Source organism: Periplaneta americana, chromosome 9 (assembly GCF_040183065.1).
Source record: "Periplaneta americana isolate PAMFEO1 chromosome 9, P.americana_PAMFEO1_priV1, whole genome shotgun sequence".
NCBI classification, from domain to species: domain Eukaryota; kingdom Metazoa; phylum Arthropoda; class Insecta; order Blattodea; family Blattidae; genus Periplaneta; species Periplaneta americana.
The window spans coordinates 62,122,336-62,142,319 of record NC_091125.1 but is presented as its reverse complement, the minus strand read 5'-3'; the positions used below and the strand labels follow the sequence as shown (position 1 = coordinate 62,142,319).

Genomic DNA, 19,984 nt, shown 5'->3' with positions numbered 1-19,984 from the left:
GTACTGTGCCTGAATAAATTGAACTTTGAGAAGGGATAATAACGTCTAGGAAATAGTGTTGTCACTTCAGACCAATATACTGTAGTTTTCTTAATTCGGCTAGAGAAGACGGTGATATTATGTTAGTCATACAGAGAATGAAATTCATGACCGTAAAAATGCTGCTTGAAAGCAACATCATATAAGTAGCAAAATTTGATTTGTTATATTGAATTATTTTGACGTTACAATTGCTTGTTTGTTAAAATGTGTGTATGATAACGTTATGCAGTTTGTTTTCTCCTGTTTTGTGTGTTTTTGGAAAATGCAATTTCAATTAATGCTCCGCCATAAATGTTGTAACTAAAACCTTGTGCATCCCTCGTGTTTATCGTACGGCTTGTCCTCCCCCCGCACATTATCTGCACTTTGTTTACGTTTTCACTGCGCCTAAACGAGACGCTCTACTGTAATAGAAGATATCCGATGATAGAAAACATTAAGATAGGCTATATGGATCATATGCTGAGATTAAGAGGAAGGCCGAAAATAGGAAAGCTTGGAGAATGCTGGGTCTGTAGTGAAATACCTTACATTGGATAGAAAACTAAATTGAAATGAATGAATCGTATTGTAACTGACTGATATTTTATTACCAAATAGAAAACAGTCGTTAAATACAATAAAACATGCCTAAATAATTCCATTCTTATATATTATCGTGTGGATTGAATGTGCTGGCAAAACTAACTCGATGTTACCTTTGAGACCTGCAGTTATGCAGGTAGACATATCAAAATTCAATCTGAAACACAGAAAATATCCTTACTTGTATTCTTAAACTCTGAATTCATTACTGATATGATGTGGTTTTGGGTTTTTACAAAGTGGGAATCATGTTCATGGAAAGGTGATTTTATTGTTTTGGAAATTCATATCACAAGAAGGATAATAATAATAATAATAATAATAATAATAATAATATTATTATTATTATAATTATAATTGAGTATTATACCCCGACAAGGCGAAATTCTGACAGCTTTGTAGTTCGACGAGGTGACTGTTAATTTTACGAAAAGATATGATGACGTCACAGCGTGTTGCACATATTTTCCGCGCCAGAAGTTCGCTTTGCTGGGTAGTACAACTGATATGATGTAATTTCTGAGTAAATATCATCTTCGAATAAGCATATTATTGTTCATAAAAAAGTTATTAGTAAAAATCGTTTAATCGTGACCTACTTCTACAAATGTTGCCTTAGCAACGAATCACCTATTTATCTGTATATTGACAATGCGGGGTATCAGTTATCATTAAGATATAACGTTTCAAAATTTTCAAGAAATGTAGGTGTAAACTTACTTGTTCACGAGCACGATGACAATGTCATGTTGTGGGGTTATAAATGAAGAACTTAGAAGTCCTTTGGAGTTGGCGCTTATTAACTGGATGCGTTGAGATTCCGGAGGCACAAACTTAGAAAAATGAGCCAAGGCGTAAAAAGTAGGCTGCTTGTAGAACTCATCTGCTGTGGCGTTCACTATGATTGGAGCGTTTACATTGTTATATGCCCAGTTTGGTCCTCCGTCCAGATTTAGAGCCATATTCCAGTCGACCCATCCGATTGACCAGTTGTTAATATTCTGAATCATAACACGCACAGAACATAATATGCATTAGTATTTTGAGGTTCTGGTTGCTGGTTGATATGTACAGTAGTGGAAAAAATAACCGGACCGACGTTTGTAGCTGATTTCAGAGCCATGTTCACTCCAGAGCACGATAGACTGGTAACTAAGACTTTCGTGGTTCGAATCCTGCCTGGGAAGGAAACTTTTTTGTTCCTGGTTCAAATTTATTCCCAATAATTTTCGATTGCTGGTAAAATTCATGTTCTGGGAATAATAAGTTAATTAAATAGTAAAATATTGCTGCAATAGTGCTTCATTTATGATCTTTTGTTATATCTCTGCCGGTGAGTGACCGTTAAATTTCAAGTGACTTCGTTTTGTCATAGGCATCAGATAAACCTTCTGCTTTTTCTTTTTCCTCCTCACAGCAAACTATGACGTTGCACAGACGCAGAGATATAATAAAAGATATGCTAATTTATCATTATAGTCTGTCCACATTTTGTCATGCCAGTTCGTGAAGTCATACTTTCTAGAATAAATGTAAATAATATCTACCTCTATAATTGATTCGGCGTAAATTTCAGCGTGATCCCAAAGACCGAGCGATACGGCAACTCCACCGCTTAAAGGAACTGCAATATTGAGAAATATCCACAAATTAAGAAAAAGCTCGAATAATCAACAATCAAAACATTATTCATAAAACTAATACAGACTTATTGAAGAGAGTAAGCTCAGTCAGTAAAGTTACTGGACATCAGTGACTACTTCATGGTCAGTTACGTGGATATCGCGTTCTCAATGTAAAGAGGCCAAACCTGATGTCTGTTACTCTTTCTAGTACCCCTATAAGACTTCACTGCAATTATTCGGAGAAGTTTATGATGGGGAAGATGAAGTGTGTTGATGGAATGGTAGAGATAAACGGGAGTTCCCCGATAAAAACCTTCTGTAGTATCTGCTTTATTCACCACAAATTCCATTACGACCTAACAAGGAGTCGAACCCGGGCCACATAAATGGAAGGCCAGCGCTTCTAACGCTTGAGCCACAGGATCGGGATGTATTATACCTGCGTCTTCAGGTAAACAAACGGGTGAGAAAACGATCTGCTCTGAGGTCGTTACACTGACTGAAATAAGTCCAAGCTACATCGTTTTTTAAACAACCACCATTGATTTCTCTCTGATTTAGCCTAAGTATACAGGATGGAAATGAAATAACCTTGTAGATTGAAAGGGACGATAGGGTACACGTAAATGAATAGAAAAACCTATAATACGTTTTGTGATTAAATGAACGATTAATTAGAAAATTTAGTTTGAAGTTTCAGCAGTCCGGTAACATCACCGCTAATACACTGTACTCGTGATACAGAAGTAAGAGTTCGACGAACTCGGTGTGTCTCGGTAGGTGAGTTGCTCTCTGCCAAGATGTTGCCACTTGGATCGTCCAATGGTTTGAAATTGGAGGTTTTTAAAATTAAATTTACACCAAAACCGTCCACACTCTTTAAATACGACAGAAGAATAAATGATCATTTATTATATTTCCTATCGATATGGACAAAAATCAAGATTCTACTCGTAATAGTTACCAAATAAGGGATTGTTAAACATTTGAAAAAGAAAACTTTTCTTTCTAAAAAAACTATGAACTTTCCACCAATATGATATTATAGTTTTTTGTTACATACAACATGAGCTATTCGCTTTGGAAATCTGCAAGACTATTTAACTTTCATTCTGTATAATAGTCTGGCAAATGATCAAAATTGTGATGCGGACTTCGATATTAATGTGTCGTCTGGGTAGAGATTGTAGAAGACTATGACGGAACGTCGTTGAAATGAACGGGATGAACTGTAGGCTGTACACGACTTGAGACCGAAACTAGTGTTTTTTTTTCGGTGTTATAAGTTGTCTTTTTTCGGTGTTTTAAGTTGTCTTTTTTTGGTGTTATAAGGTGTCTTTTTTCGGTGTTATAAGTTGTCTTTTTTCGATGTTATAAGTTGTATTTTTTCGGTGTTACAAGTTGTCTTTGATATAGGAGTTCATTCCGGCTCCCAACCGGGGACACGCATATCATACATATTTGCATTGCCGGCGTAAACTGCGTCAGTATCGTTCCGTAACCTTCCGCGTAGTTTTACTCACACAACTTTACTCTGATTAATGGTAATTGCATGCGCACAGTCGTATTTTTACTTCATAATGAGTACTAACCTGTGTTATAGGAGTTGTTAAAAGTGGTGTCTGTCTGCATTAATACATTCCGGACATCTTGTGGTGAAATTTCTATTCTCACGCAAAATTTCTACTCCTGTAATTTTTGCAATTTTTCTTCTTATATTTTCTTTAAATTCATACATAAAAATATATGTTATAATGTGAAATTATGGAGTGGCTTATCATTGAACTACAGTAAAATTTATTGTTTACACACTTCCACTTGCACCTTCAAAGAGAATTGTCAAAATATCAGATTTCAAGCTGGTACTCAATTGATCTCCCTATAAGTTAACTAAATACGGTCAGCTCTGGCCTTGATCGTAATATGAAGCGACATATATTTGGATCATCTATTCATGAGAGCAAGCATATATGATGCGCGCGATCCTGACCGGGAGCCAACCTTAACGCTATGTATAATATTTCAACAAAAGTTTTAGAAAATATAGGTCACTTATTGAGCAGAAGGATACTATGATACGACAAGAAAATAGGTTAAATAAAAAGAACCTGTTATTACCAAATTTAACAATTTAAAGTATTTACAATAAGACATATGTTTTCATAAGTTATATTTTAGGTAAGTTTAATAAAAAATGATCAGACTTAAGCTTCTACACTTCATTTCAGAGGTTTCTGAAGCTACTGAATTTAGGACTTCCTTAACTTTTGTACATTACGAGAAGTTTCAGCGATTATGGCGAAAGTTTTTCTAAGTACTTTTTCCGCCTCTATGCTGGTTTATAAATTTTCCTTAATTTTATTGGAATATCAACTCACCGTCTCTGAACGGCGCTTTACCTTACCAATCGCTACGATCTTATTTTAAAATGTCTTACATATGCAGGCTTCAGTGTTGAGGATGAACAAATCTGGGAACTTATCGTGTGTGTCTGAAAGTAGTGATGCTTGTGAAATTGGAAATATATCGGTGTAGAAGTGTACAGCAATCCCAGAAACGAATTTTTTAGCCTCTTCATTCATCATCTGAAGAGAAAATACGAAAACAATAATATTAATTTCAAGACAAGATAAATTAACTGGTAAATGTAATCTTAAAGATTTAACTTGAGTTTTCAACACCTAAGAATTTCTGAACAGTTTTATTATGAGGGGTGGAGGGGGACCGATGCACCAACATTTAAGAGGTGATTCTGCATGTTAAATGTAACAAAACTTTTATTACACTTTTCCTTCGATGAAGCACCGTTAAGCTGGAAAAAAAAAAAAAGTCTTTGCCCAATGTTTGCAGCGCTCTATTGCGGTAATGGTCCGAGATAAATGACTGATTGCTGTACAAGTAGATAGGTAAAAATAATCTGTGCAGTTAATGCCTTGAATCCTTTTTGCATGTCAAACCGTTCAGCCATGAATTTAAATTTAATAATTGCGAAAATCGTTAAAATAAATCTTGCGACGCAGTACACTGTCGCGCGTCACCATTTGAGTACAACAGAGGGGGAGGGGAAGGTAAGAAGTGAAAGCCGTGCTTGGTAGAGTTATTGCAGTAGCCGTGATGTTGCCAAATGCTTCATAGAAACATAACAGTTTTCTCTAAGACGGTGAATGTTAGGGAAAAAGCTTACTTAGATTTTTCAAATCTCTTCTCATGATATATTACCACCAACTTCATTTGAGTGCAGAGGTTACCATCCACTCTGTATATTCAGAATGACATTTGCGATACTTTGGTACATTACAATCGAAAACAAAGTTTTATATACAGAATTTGTGTATGCTTATTTCAAGATTTGTTGTGCATACCTTTCCGGGTTTTTATACCAATTAAAACGCTTCCTGTCAGGAAAAATTGTTTTACGAAAACAGTGAAAACCCCGAATAAATGTGCTGCAATGTGGTATCAAATCTGAGCGTTATAGTTCGTGTAAGCCATGCGTCATTTGAAACAGAGCGTATTGAGTGCGCAGTAGCAGAATCTGCTGAAAGAATGATTGCTGGCGTTCAGTGTCTGTACTTATTCCAGAAAAAGCCTTAATATTTATGCTCGACATTCTGCAGCATTAATAATGCCTTCATAAAGAATAAGGCCCTATTATTCTATGTGAATGCAAACCACACGACACATCAATCTTTTCATCATGTAGTGGAACTTCATGCACAAGTCGGGTATTTTCTGGACTCCAGTACCGGTTGTTTTTGAAATGACGGTGTCAGCTTCGTCTGATATGACTAATTCAGGATCCACCCTTCTATCAGCAACACCTTCTTTCCAGTATCCAGTTACAAAATCGGACTCTACTTCATTCAAAAGTGATTTTTATAATTGAATATTTTTTCCTTCAACGACTCAATTACTGAACTGTCGTTCAAAATTGACTTTTATCATTGAATATTTTCCCCTTCAACGATTTAGTTACTGAACTGTCATTCAAAAGTGACTTTTATCATTGAATATTTTCCCCTTCAATGATTAAATTACTGAACTATCATTCAAAAGTGACTTTTATCATTGAATATTTTCCCCTTCATCGATTCAATTACTGAACTGTCATTGAAAAGTGACTTTTGTCATTGAATATTTTCCCCTTCATCGATTCAATTACTGAACTGTCATTGAAAAGTGACTTTTGTCATTAAATAGTTTTACCTTCAATAACTGAATTACTGAACTGTCGTTCAAAAGTGACTTCTGTCATTGACATTCACAGGTCATATAGCTTCCTCGAAGTCAGGTGTAGCAATGATGCCAGTAAATTTATTCTTTGGTACTGGTATTAATGTGTATTCGAGTGACAAACAACAAATTAAACATATCTCTCTAATCAATAATCTACTGCAGTTCATACGTTACTTACGATTGTTGGCCATAGAGGCAGAAAAACCCTTTGGTCATCCAAAATCATTAATTTAAGATTCCCGTATCCGCTCTTATGAAGTGTTGGCCCGAAGTAGTTAGTCACCCAATCTCTCTGCTCCTCAGGTGTCCAACCCATGTTGTTAAAAGCGACGTAGTACAAGAAACCACTAACTGGTTCATTATGTGCCGTAATACCCCAGAAATTCAAACTGTGCATTTTGTAAGCATCAAGAAATCTGAAATTATTACAAACAGATTGTCACAAAATTACAACGATAAGACATACTTCTAGGACATGTTGCACTGGAAATTAATCGAGAAAGCAATGTTCTTGTTGTTCAACCAACTGTCTGAAGCTCGTAAGTGACATGAGATAAAAAAATGAACAATTCCATATTAGAACATAGAAAAACATTTTTATTTTGTAGGAATTACTAAAATTTTCTAAATTTGATTTACAGATCTGCTTTTTTTAAACCAAATTTCTGCATTTTTAAATTTATAAATTGACAATTTAAATTTTAAAGGAACGCAATTGGTAGCAAAAACAAGCAAAATATAAATAAATTAATTTTTGCTCCTCAGGCTCCATTATTCTGAAATGGCTGTTAATGTACAAATCTAAAGTATTTATGTTGGTATTCTCCTATCTGTTTCCCTTTAATGCAGCCGTCCTTGAAGATTTGTTGCTACTATACCATGCAGAGTGAAAGAGTTATAGCTGCTTTAATTTTAAGAGCAGAATCCTTAGGTTGTAATTAGCCGAAAAATGAAACGTTATTTAGGTATCTGAATAACTGTTTAGTCGAAAAAAATAATTTGTGTCTGAAGTTTGAATACCATTTATGGTAAAAGTATTGGGTATTGAGACGTGTGAATGGTTAGATATCAACGCGAAGAAGAAGGCGAAAAAAATATTCCTTTGTCATTTCTTCGAAAAACGCTTCATTTGTGTAATAACCAGGCATTTTTGTTCCCAAACGTACAGCGGATCGAGTAGTTTCTTCTGGTACCCGTATTACATCACGTCTATGCATAACGTGGCTCGTTAGCCATGGATGCATAAGCAGGATAGTATTATTAGCAGGTACGCATAGACTATGAATCATAGTACAATACAGGCGCTCCATCGTCAATGTTGTACTGTATATGTAAAACACCAAGTTACGACTACATTGTGATCTGATTCTAATACTGAGTAAGTTGCATTTTCATTCAGACTTTTGTGTTAATATTATTTTAATTTATGAACTATGTTATATTGTATTTAATTTTATCTGTATTTTGTATATATTGTGTAAAATGTAAATATTGTTAATTTGTATATTGTTTTTTGTTATTATATTTGTGTCACTATAACACCTTGCGATGTAGGAAGAACATTAACTTAAACAGATTTTTACTGACAACTATGGTAAAATATATGAATTTCATAATGTCAGAATATATGTTTTTATATACCGTAACGGAGCTGATTTTGTTATATGAATTAATTGTATATATTGTATTTATAGAGTATATACATTAATGTGTATCATGTTTACTATTATGTTCTATAATACATATTATATATACTAGTTCAATATTATTATTATATTTCCTGTCATATGTAGTTTCCAGAGCGCTAATTTCGAAATGTTGGTGCGTTTATGTGATTGAAAAGTAGCTGGACAGACCATTTAAATTTAGTAGCAATCCCACTTACAGTTGTCATGCTCCATTATTATTATTATTATTATTATTATTATTATTATTATTATTATTATTATTATTATTATTATTTGCCGAACTAGGTTTTACTTTTCGTAGCGTCCTGACATAAGCGGTATAATCTTATTTATTATTTCAGAAGTATTCTTCTTTATTTAATTTTTTTGGACATTCTTCCATAGAAGTTCATATCCTACTATTGATATTGGATCTTTAAGATTAGAGTTTGAACCCTGAAACTCCAGGATGTACTAACCGATAACTTTCCTAACATGTTTGGGATCGAAAATGCGCTGCCTGGTAATAACGTACAAAATTAACCGATTAAAAGCGCATTTAAATTGTGACGGAAACTTCAGGGAAATCTGGCATCGCTGCACTTTAAGGTTGCTCGGCCGGCAAGTGTACGCTGAAAGTATGGATATGTTAATACATTTATTGTTTTTTTTATTCATAAAATATTAATAAAATAGGCCTACTGATGTTGAGAATTAGCCTAATTATGTTTGTTCATTATGAATTGCAAGGTTATCTTTAAGTATTCCGTTGTGTTTACTTTATTCGTAAAAATAACAGTGCATGTATGAATTTTAGTCTTTAGAAAGCACACTGACCTAAAAATCAGCCGTTATCGATCGCCTCTTCATTGAAAGGCCTCTAAGAGCTTTCAATGCAAAAGGAAGCGAATTCTTTGCTTTTTACTGCTGGTTTACGCTTCGACCTTACGCAGCTGTAAACAAAGCATTGCACTGTTGCAACGTAGAAACTAGATTTTTTCCATAATCATTATATGTAGATGGAGAAACTGTTATTCGAACTTACCTGGTAGTTTTATTGATATCTATTACTAGTTCAAATTAATGGTTATACCCCTTTCACTCTATACAGGGTGTAAGGGGTATAAGTGCCATTATTTTAACTGAGGATTATTCATGCCAGAAGGAAGAAAAAATGTCCTTACAATTTTTTTCTAATTGCAATATTTAACGAATTATTAAAGTTTACAATATTAGACGTTTGACAACGTTGCTAGATGGGGAGGAGGGGCTTAGTTAGAAGTATACAGTACAGTTTAAGGGGGAGGGGTTTTAGAAGTACACAGTACAAGCGGGTACAGGCATACTGGTACTAAACAGATGCTCTGTTCTAATGCAGGAGCGGACCATGACAATACTGTTGTTTACATAAAACGAGCAGCAAATACAAACCTCCATCTCATTAATAGAACACTATGGTAAATTTACATTTTATGTAACAATATTGCTCTATTTTTTAATTGTACGTCCAAAAAGTAAACAGTAATGGTTTTCTGCAAAAAATCACACGAATCTTTTTTTTAATGCAAAATTTTAATCTCTCTCGCTTCCGTAAATCAGTATCATTTTTAAACAAATTTCTGGTTGTGTGATTTTCGAAACGGGGTAAGAGACTTCTAGTTTCTAATAATCGTTGAGAAACTGCTATAAAAGCTCACCGATTAGGTAACCTTCTTTGAGGATACGTTGACGGTACATACACAGTCTAGTATATACAGTCACGAAGCTCAATACGTAGTAAATATGCAAACATTAGATAGTTGCTCACCACTAGGATCGCTAATATCGCCTCATTACAGACAATGCGAAATAGTACCGGCATAGTCTATTGTTTCTAGCATCCTCAAAACTCTAGCTTCGTGACTGTATATAGTAGACTGAGGTACATCCTTCTTGTCTCACTTGAATTACAATTACTTTCTCCTTTAATTAATAACATGATATTCCTAAACTCTCAGTGACATTGTCGAATACTCTGTACTGTACTTCCATCCGCTCGGCAGTAGACCTATGGACAGGGAGCTTGAACTCAGCTGACTCGTACTTACGTCTGTGCAGAGTACTGCCTGCTGAACACGTTGCCACGTCTCTCACGCCAAATTTAAGCATGTAGTCTACTTTTATTTAATTTCACGAAAACGTAATAGAACACACAAATATTTATTTAAACTAATATTAACTCTTTGATAGATGTATCTACTGATGTAATTGTTTTCGTAATTTTAGTAACGGTATAAGCAGTATAACGCAAATAAAATAAGGAAAGAAATATTTTTTTTCTGGGAAAACTATCGAGTTTTGACCATATATTGGATGGACATTTTTTGATCCTATAGACCGTCCCTGACGACTTTTAAACTGTTAAAAGGACTGCATTTATACCCCTTACACTATGTATAGGCCTATTTAATTAATTAATATTCTATGCCAGTTAATTCTCTTGCGATAAATACGATTCTTAGCTCTGCTTTGGAAAATACCAAATGCAATGATACGTATTTTGATGAGTTGAGCCTCCAGCGTTGGTCATGTTTTTTTTTCGGTGTACGTTCTGATATATTGGAGTAGGTCTTGAGGGAACATAATAAGAGTTTCTTCCATCACGATACATGTAGTTTATGCGGATACATCCATATAATAACATGGATTACTTACTTAATGTGATAATCTGCGTGCAATTGTCGATACTGCTCCTGTAGCTTGGTGAAGCTTGGTTTTGAAAATCGAGGCCTCGTCATCCATAGCGGAGCAGACCAGGTAGAAGCAAATAACTTAATCTCATGCTTCGAAATGGCCATCGCTTGTTTAGTGTAAGGAATCTACAGAGAAATGTGTAATATGTTACAGTATTAAACACAAATTACGCTCAGTTTTGAAAATGTAGTGCCATTTTTCATTGTTGTAAGTGAAAATTGTTTCATAAGAGTCAATTCATGCGAGTAGATTCCAGTGCATCCTCGAATCTCGACTCATGTCGTGGATGTGGAAGCAAAATTAAAGTACGGGCATGAAAATAAAGGAAAACTACAGGTAAGAAAATTTGCTTGAATACGACACCTATATCTCATTAGCCTACGTTTCACAACATTTCAGTTCATTTAATAATATGTTATACTGATTTTGTTACTGTGTATAGTCCATATTTTGAGCTCTTATTCAGGAAAGTAAAATGATACGCCTATCATTTACCTTGCACTTGGTTAAAAGTGTAGTTTCTTTTCCTACATTGCACGCAGAAATCATTTTCTATGATACCGAAAATGTGTGTTATATTAATTTCCTTTAATTTCACGGTTTAAGTAGCTGTATGTAATAATATTTTTCAGAACTCATATCAAACAGGTATTCCTACTCGTCTACTTAATTACACGCACACACACACACACACACACAATGTAACAAAAATACTGGAGTTCTCCACACACAAAAAAATCACATAAACGTTTGTCCGGAAATGCCTGGTTTATGAGTTATTATTAAAAGATGATATTCAGTGCATTTCGAGATACACTCTAACAACTTAGGTTTGTTACAAATAATAATTAACTTTCACGCCTCCGACGTAGCTCAGGCGGTAGCTCGTTTGCCTGCTGATCTCGAGTTGCGCTCGGGCGTGGGTTTGATTCCCGTTTGGGTTGATTACCTGGTTGGAATTTTTTCCGACGTTTCCCTCAATCGTAAGGCGAATGTCAGGTAATATATGGCAGATCCTCGGCCTCGTTTCGCCAAGAGCCATCTATATCACCAGTTCCATCGACTCTAAATAGCCGAGTAATTAATATAGAGCCGTTAATTAATCAACTTAAAAATAATAACTTTCGCAGACAATCGATTGATGTTATCGATACATGTATACCTATCGATATACGTATATTGCACCCTAAATGGCCATACATTGTCAAGGAGCAACTCCTGTATCCCTATCATCTTCAACGGTGCAGAGTCTTCTGGCTTCTGATTACCCACCACTTTTGCGAATGGTTCATTGCGTAAACTGCCAATCCTTTGTTTAAATCTTTAGTCTCGTTTACAGATGAAGCACCATTTCGTACAGACGGTATAACAAACATTTCACAGAAAACATTTGTGGGTTCATGGTATTATTCAGGCTAGACACCAGCAGTAGTTCAAGATCAATGTGTGGTGGGCTGTATTGTAGGTGATTGTCTGGTAGGTAAATATGTTTTACTACCACAGTCTTCATGATGTGCCCCTGATAATAAGAGCAACTACGTGGTTTATGTATCATGGGGCTCCACACATTTCAACCATATTGTTCTTGATGCACTCGGTAATATCTGCCATGACAATGGATTGATAGGAGAGAACCAGTTCCATGACCTGCACGTTCGCCCAATCTCATTCTTTTAAATTTTTATCTGTGGGTACGCCTAAAGGTCCTCGTTTATGTATCAAACATTCTAAATGAAGAGGAACTTCATCTATATATTATACAAGCTTGTGAAAATCATTCGATACCATCTTGGGATCTTCGAAAGGGTGCGACAGTTCATGATCAGATGTGTCTATACGTGCGTTGAAGCAGACGGAGGTATTTTGAGAATTTACTGTGAATTGAGAGTTTAAAACATTGTTAATGTGTCATTGTAAATGTGTTCTATCAGTTCGAATTAAAATATCAGTATATATAACTCATAAACGAAACATTTCCGCACATAAATATTTATATATTGTTTTTGTATGGAGAACTCGCTCCCAAAATCTATCCCAGCGTTTTTGCTACACCCTATATGTATGTATGTATGTATGTATGTATGTATGTATGTATGTATGTATGTATGTATGTATGTGTATGTATATATATATATATATATATATATATATATATATATATATATCTGTGTGTGTGTGTTAACTTAGGTATACATATAATGCTCATGTCAAATAAACTCTAGTATTACAAATATTTATGAAGATAGTATATGTATCAGTAAATATGTAATTTTCTTTTATTTTCGAATTCCATCAAAGCACTTTCAATTTACTATTGTTTGATAGTTTTTATTCAATTTCACAGGCTATTCAGCGTCGAAATTCAACATGGGCGAGAAATAGCCGAAAAATTGAAGTGCCTTCAATATGGGTCAGTCAGACAAGGAGATCCTATCTCCTCTCTATTCACATGCATCCTCGAGATAGTATTCAGAAAGCTGAATTGGAGTAAGAAAAGAAGGATGATCAATATAAACGGAAGATTATCCGATATCAGATTCGCGAACGACATCGTGATATTTGCAAATCTTCGACAGAACTTCAAGAAATGTTACTGGAGTTAAATGCAAGGAGTAAAGAAGTTGGTTTACAAAAATAAATCCCTTAAAGACCAAAATCATGACTAACTCCTCAGAGACACCAGTTATATTAGATGGCACACCGATACAATATTGGAGTTATTATGTTAAACAGTTAGTCTGACAGAAAAAGGGACAAAGAGCTTCGGAGAAGAATAACGTTTACCGGGGATAAATTTTGAAGCTTAAAATTCATAATCCTGTACAAATACATCAGCCTGAACATAAAATTTGAGATTGTGTAAACCTGCGTCATCCCAGACCTCCAGACTTGGACGTTCACAGAAGAATAGATTCAGACCATCAGAGTTTGCTAACATAAATTGGAGAGAAGAATATTGGGTATCCATTTCCTGAACAGTTATCTTGATCATTTCCCCGAGAACCATGGGGCTGTTAGTGGTGAACAGGGACAGCGTTTCCATCAAGACCTGAAGACGATGGAAGAGCGTTTCAAGGGCGATAGAACAAGAATATGATGGCAGGCTACTGATGGAACATCAAACGAGATTGCTCTGAGCAAGTTCACAAACGCAAAAGCTACAAGTACAGATTATTGCCTAATTAAAACCTTCTTTGAACTTCTCATGCCATCCATATAAATTTCTTGCAATACCTGCCGTCTATATGTAAACATACATACATGCTATTTACTAGGAAAAATCTTGAAATTTATACTTATATTTTACTGTATTAAACATATGTTACTTTATTTTGAAATATTAAAAAATTGCAATGCATATTGTGACATATATATGCCTATATACGTTTTTGTGAATATATGAATATCTTCGCCAAGATGGTAACCAAGTTTGCGTCCGACTTTAAATTATGAATAGCATTTTGAAGAACTAACATTAGGGTCAAAATTTAAAATATTGAATTGCAAAAAAGAAACTATAGCTTACAGAGAGAAACTAACTACAGATTTGAAATCAGCACACTCAAATTATGTTCGAACAAGTGTCGGTACCAGTGCAGCAAAAATTTTATTCCTCAGTGTTATTTATTGTCTAATAACATTACTTACTTCCCTGAGGAGGTAATACTAAGGTTTTATCGCTGATTAAAATTCATCGCCCTCGGACGTTTTAGAAACCCACAAATCTCTGATCTCTGTAATCAAAGCTTGGTATTGTTTTGTGAAATTCATAACACGATAAGATGTTACTCATATTAATTGTGAGAGACGTTACGATCGTTACTTGAATGACAACTTTAAATAAATTATGAAGAGAAAGAGCTTTACCTTGTAAATTAAGTCTTCTTCTGTGAGATTGAAATGTTCTAAACTGGTGTCGTTTACTACGTCATCCAGAGAGTAGTAACGAGTAGAAAAGTCTGTTCCTCCGATTGGAAGTCTAATGAATGAATAATTTATACTTCCATCTCCAAAATACTGCCTGCAAATGATAAGAATTATAGTTTGCTCGGCTATCTTCTTCATATTTTCATATCTAATGACGATTGTAACTAAGGTAAATTATTTTGATATATGAAACACAATCTCGAAGTGATTTCGAAAATTGATAATGCTTCGACAATTCGAAATATAGAAAATATGAAACAATTGCAATACCATAAATTACTCGTATTATTGATGACGACAAGTATTACACTTAACTTTCAACATAGAGTAGTAGAAGTTGTCCACAAACTTTTTTTTTTTCAGGACGACGATTTTAGCAATTCATAACAAAGTTTGAGGAGAATAATATTAAAGACATGAAATTTATGTCCTCGCAGTGGTGCTCATTGTGCTAAACCGATACGGTAGGCCTTCAGATGTAGGTCTTGCAAGCAGGGATTACCGACGAGAGCAATGCAGACGAAACAATTCGATAAGGAAGAACGGGCGACAGGAAAGTTCACGACATAACTTGAATGTTATTCAAGAGTACATTCGAAGAGAAACGACATCGATAGAATGAGTCTTGCGTTGTGATAGTTACACTACTACGGTTTTAGTTTCAGTTCCACTGCATGTGAATACGTGTCTTGTTCCGAGTGCGTTTATTTTATTATGTAGTGATGAGCATTCCCCTCGCAGAGTATCATTATTTTATTCGCAAACATAATGTCGCGCGTTTAATTCGTTTCGAATTTTTCTCTTGCTACGCTCTTCATTTCCACAGGCGATGTCCCCATCTGCCATTTTCTTGGAAGAGGCAGTACTTCCGTCGGCCCGCATCCCTCGCTCCCTCGGCGTGCCTACATACACGCGACAAAACAGACAGCAACGCCACCACTGTTTTTCGGTAATCGTTCCTTGCGCGAGCTATACCTACCTGCAGCGATGCAGGAGTAGGATTAGTACTAATGGGTTGATTCCTGAAGAAGGACACCTTCAAAGGAAGTAAAATACTAACGTAGTCTACGGTGCTTGTTACAAAAGTGGTATTTCATCGCATTAATTCAATTTTAATAAATAATAATAATAATAATAATAATAATAATAATAATGGTTTATTTTAACTGGCAGAGTTAAGGCCATTCGGCCTTCTCTTCCACTCAACCAGTATGATAAAAAATTACTACAGTGCTATGAATATAACATAATTAATACAATACAATACAATTCAAAGCAATACAATACTACAAATAGGCCTACAAGACAATATAATACATAATTAATATAATACAATGACAATTCTTTTCGTCTTCACAACACCAAAAAATAATTATGTAATAATAATAATAATAATAATAATAATAATAGTCATATCTAAATTAAATTAAATTATTAAGCTCGATCACAAGTATAATTTCAATTTGACTGCGCCCGTAAGAAATCGTTTAGCCTTTTCTTGAAAGTGGTTATTGTCTGGCAGCACATGTGCACATAACTTTCATTTTCACCTTAAAATCGAGTTTAATATATAGTTTCTTCTGGGAAGAGAAATATTTATTGGGATATCGAAAAAGTCGAGTAATACAACTCAGTACATATTAATTATATATGATTCTGCCGGGAAATTAAAATTACTTCGAGGTATCAAAAGAACGAGTTATAGAAGTTCGACTACATATTTTGTATTAAATTTAACGTGCCGAAGAGCTTGAATAAGAGTAATTGAAATAGGTATTCATGAAGATAATTATTTATATAAAAGGATATGGTGTAGGAAGAAAGAAGTATAATTTCTGAAAGTATTACCTGAGAAGTTTCTGTTGTGTTGGAACAGAAAGGGTAGCAATGTTCATAGCTGTAGCATCTGTCATGGCTCCACCGAAGCCTTGTATTGTTTGATAGCGTTTTAAGGAATTCACGTGGTATAACACATACCGCGGATCAAATACTGAAAAAGACAATAGAGTCAGTAGTAGGCTGGGGTTTTCCTAAGTTTTACCCAACTATAAAACCAAAGTCAGATATAAATATGATAAATTAGTGAGGTTCTGGAACTAGATCCAGATAGTAATGTTATACGTTACACACTAAAATACGTATGTAGTTGTTCACTGTTGTATTAAGTTTGAACATACGTTGGGAAGTGCGAAGACCAGTCAGGCTGAACTTCTTTACAGAAGAATTCATTCTATCACCGTCAAGGGATGAAACGTAGTGCAGATATTCATCTCTGCGTTGTTTAATGTCTTCGATGCTATCACAGTAAGTGGAATTGCAGACACATACGACAGTGTCGTAATTGTATCGTCGAGACACGCATGGATATGTGTTATGTTGTCTGTTCTCCACCCTTATCTTCCTTTGTGGATTCAAATTATCTGTCCAGAAGAGGATACGTTCATGATAAGAGCATTAGTTTCCGTTTTAACCCTAATAATTTATTTACTTATTACTAATATTAATGCGATATCCAACAGCGATTACCCTACAACAGGATAGCACAAGGGTTACTATAATAACTAGAGACGAGAATTCCATGCAAATGCATAGAACATAGCTCAAACTTAGTACTTATCCATTTCATTACTTTCCGGTTCCAAATATGTGTACTTTTTCCGTGCATATTTGCATGTTTTGGCCTTTTTGGAGATAAAAACATGCATAATGCATATTTAAGCAATTTTTAGCTTAATCATGCATAGGCCTATAATATATTATATTAAGTTTAAATGCACGTTTTAATGGTTTTGAGTGCAGCGATATTGTACTACTTACTTAACTTATTATTCCCAGAACATGAATTTTACCAGCAATCGAAAAGTTTTGGGAATAAATTTGAATAAGGAACAAAAAAAATGTTTCCTTCCCAGCAGGATTCGAACCACGAAAGTCTTAGTTACCAGTCTATCGTGCTCAGGAGTGAACAAGGCTCTGAAATCAGCTACAAGGGTCGGTCCGGTTTTTTTGCCACTACTGTACATCAAACAAGAATGAACATGTCAAATATTTAAACAAAAACGGAAATATAAATTAAAGAATTTACCCCCGTATGAACAAAGATTCATCATTGTGAAGTCTAATTATTTTATCTGTTTTATGTTGCTTTAATATTAAAACAATTTTTCTCGAAATTATAAACATTTAAATATACTTACCAAATATCAAATATCCCAGAAGCAATAGGAGGTACCTCGACATTTTACAAATACTTTGGTGTTGTATTGTACTGAAATCTGTAAAGAACATAACCGGCAAACTTGTACAGTATGCCTCATCTACGGTAATTTGTCAAAGAGCGTCTAGTGATTATCATAATAATTTTTCCTACTAAATTATATTAAATTTATTTATTAAACGTTACTTAAGTATTTCTTAATAACAATTCTGTATAGCTGGACGTTTTAAGGTTAAATTATAGTAAATAATAAGCTTATAATGTGATATAAAATTTAATGTGGTGTTAATTATTTGCAAGCGTTAAATGAAAGAAAGAATTAAATATGCTCTATGTGTAACTGTAATACACGGAGGTAGGAATAAATAAATAATTGAGGCGGTAGCCGGAAAAAGGGGCCCATGGGTCTATAGGCCCTTTTTTGGGAGAATGTTTAATTCGATTCTCCGTATTAAAATCTACTTGCTTACATAGTTTCGTTTCAATATCTTGCAAACAGAGGGCACGGTAGCTAATTGAATGTATCCCTGCACTCTTGCGTAGTTGTGGAATGCAGTAAACATCAACACAGTCAGGTTGAGGCAGGCACTGCAAGTAGTATAATTGTGTTGTGTGTAGCAGTTGTGATCTGTGTGCGATCTGAATTGTTTCAAAATGGAAAGAAATGGACATAAACGAAACAAGAGGAGATAGGACATGAAAATGAACTTGAAACGAGAAGACAGAAAAATGAATAAACAACATGATATTACGTATGTAACTTCTAAAGGTGCTATTGTTGAAGGTAAGTTTTTGCACCCGTTACCTCTGCTGCCAGAAGGAATGTTTCTCCAAGTTCACTCCTGATGAACAAGAAGATCTCTTCGAAATATTTTACAATGGGCAAGCAAAGTTACTGTAGGATGCTACAGTGGCAGGCTTGCTATAAAAATCTACTGGTCGTAAACGTAACTTAAAATCCAAAAGTAAGTCGTGAAAATACATGGAGATATTCTCTGCGTCGAAGTGGGTTCAGCAAGAGGTGTGTCGTCAAATGATTTTGGGTATCTAGGAAATTTCTGTCAAAAGACTGAGAATAATACAAGGGAAAATATTAAAATGTGAAACATTTGAGGAAAAAAGGGATTCTCATAAAAAGGAACAACAATATAATCAGATTTACTGCAGTCACATCTACAATCGATTCCACATAGGTAGCAAGATCCACTATTGTCCACACCAAAAGCTAAATGTCAAGATTCTCTTTGGGTTATTCTGTGATTATTACAAAGTAAGACTGGTGAATAACTGAATGTGAAGTACAAATATTTCAAATAGCTGACTTGACAACATTATTGAAGAGAGCAAAGTTGGATTGGAAGAAAATATCAATAAAGATGATTCTCAAATGAGTGAGTCCATCCAGGATGTGCACTAAAGTGTAAACTGCACTGAGTATGAATCCATTCTAGATTTAATATTAGATAACCTGTAATATGTATTCTGTATCCAATAGATATTCTTGATTCTTACGTATTTGGTACAATTTATGACCTAACCACGAGATATATGTAAGAAATATAATTTTACTAAAATGATTATGAAATTGTAAACCTCTGTAATGTGCGCCGTTCAATGCTGATATTTATTTATTTATTTATTTATTTAACCTGGTAGAGATAAGGCCATCAGGCCTTCTCTTCCCCTCTACCAGGGGATTACAACTGCAATATAAAGAATACAATTATAATTATAATTATATAATATAATTATATTAAATTTCTGCTAGAATATAATCATATTGAAAGTATTTTGATAAAATAAACTTGTCTCTGGAAAAAGGGCCTATAAAATGCTTCAATAAAATATATTCTTTTATTAACACTATTAAAATCGGAATGTATTATTTAACAAAATCCTGTAGACAAATAATATTGTAACAGTATGAAAATAGTTATCTTGATAAAAGTGCA

At 34.5% G+C, this 19,984-nt stretch overlaps 1 protein-coding gene across 1 annotated transcript; it reads right to left on the bottom strand.

Moving 5' to 3' along the window:
• Window positions 1–533: 533 nt before the first annotated feature.
• LOC138706000 (lysosomal acid glucosylceramidase-like) lies at window positions 534–19,619 on the bottom strand. The gene is made up of 9 exons (XM_069834865.1): window positions 16,993–19,619; window positions 16,664–16,805; window positions 14,756–14,909; window positions 10,850–11,013; window positions 6,667–6,904; window positions 4,690–4,837; window positions 2,175–2,251; window positions 1,348–1,628; window positions 534–784 (listed from the first exon to the last, which is right to left on the bottom strand). The coding sequence occupies exons 1-9, from the start codon at window positions 17,042–17,044 to the stop codon at window positions 673–675; spliced, it is 1,368 nt and encodes a 455-aa protein (XP_069690966.1). The 5' UTR covers window positions 17,045–19,619; the 3' UTR covers window positions 534–672.
• Window positions 19,620–19,984: the final 365 nt, after the last annotated feature.

What these genes read in the sequence shown, in the direction of transcription:
- LOC138706000 (XM_069834865.1), bottom strand. Translation starts at nt 17,044, where the DNA reads ATGAATTCTTCTGTAAAGAAGTTCAGCCTGACTGGTCTTCGCACTTCC. An exon ending in ACACAACAGAAACTTCTCAG is followed by an intron (nt 14,910 to 16,663) that starts GTAATACTTTCA and finishes TATCATTTGCAG; the next exon opens with GCAGTATTTTGGAGATGGAA. An exon ending in AAGAAGACTTAATTTACAAG is followed by an intron (nt 11,014 to 14,755) that starts GTAAAGCTCTTT and finishes ATTTCTCTGTAG; the next exon opens with ATTCCTTACACTAAACAAGC.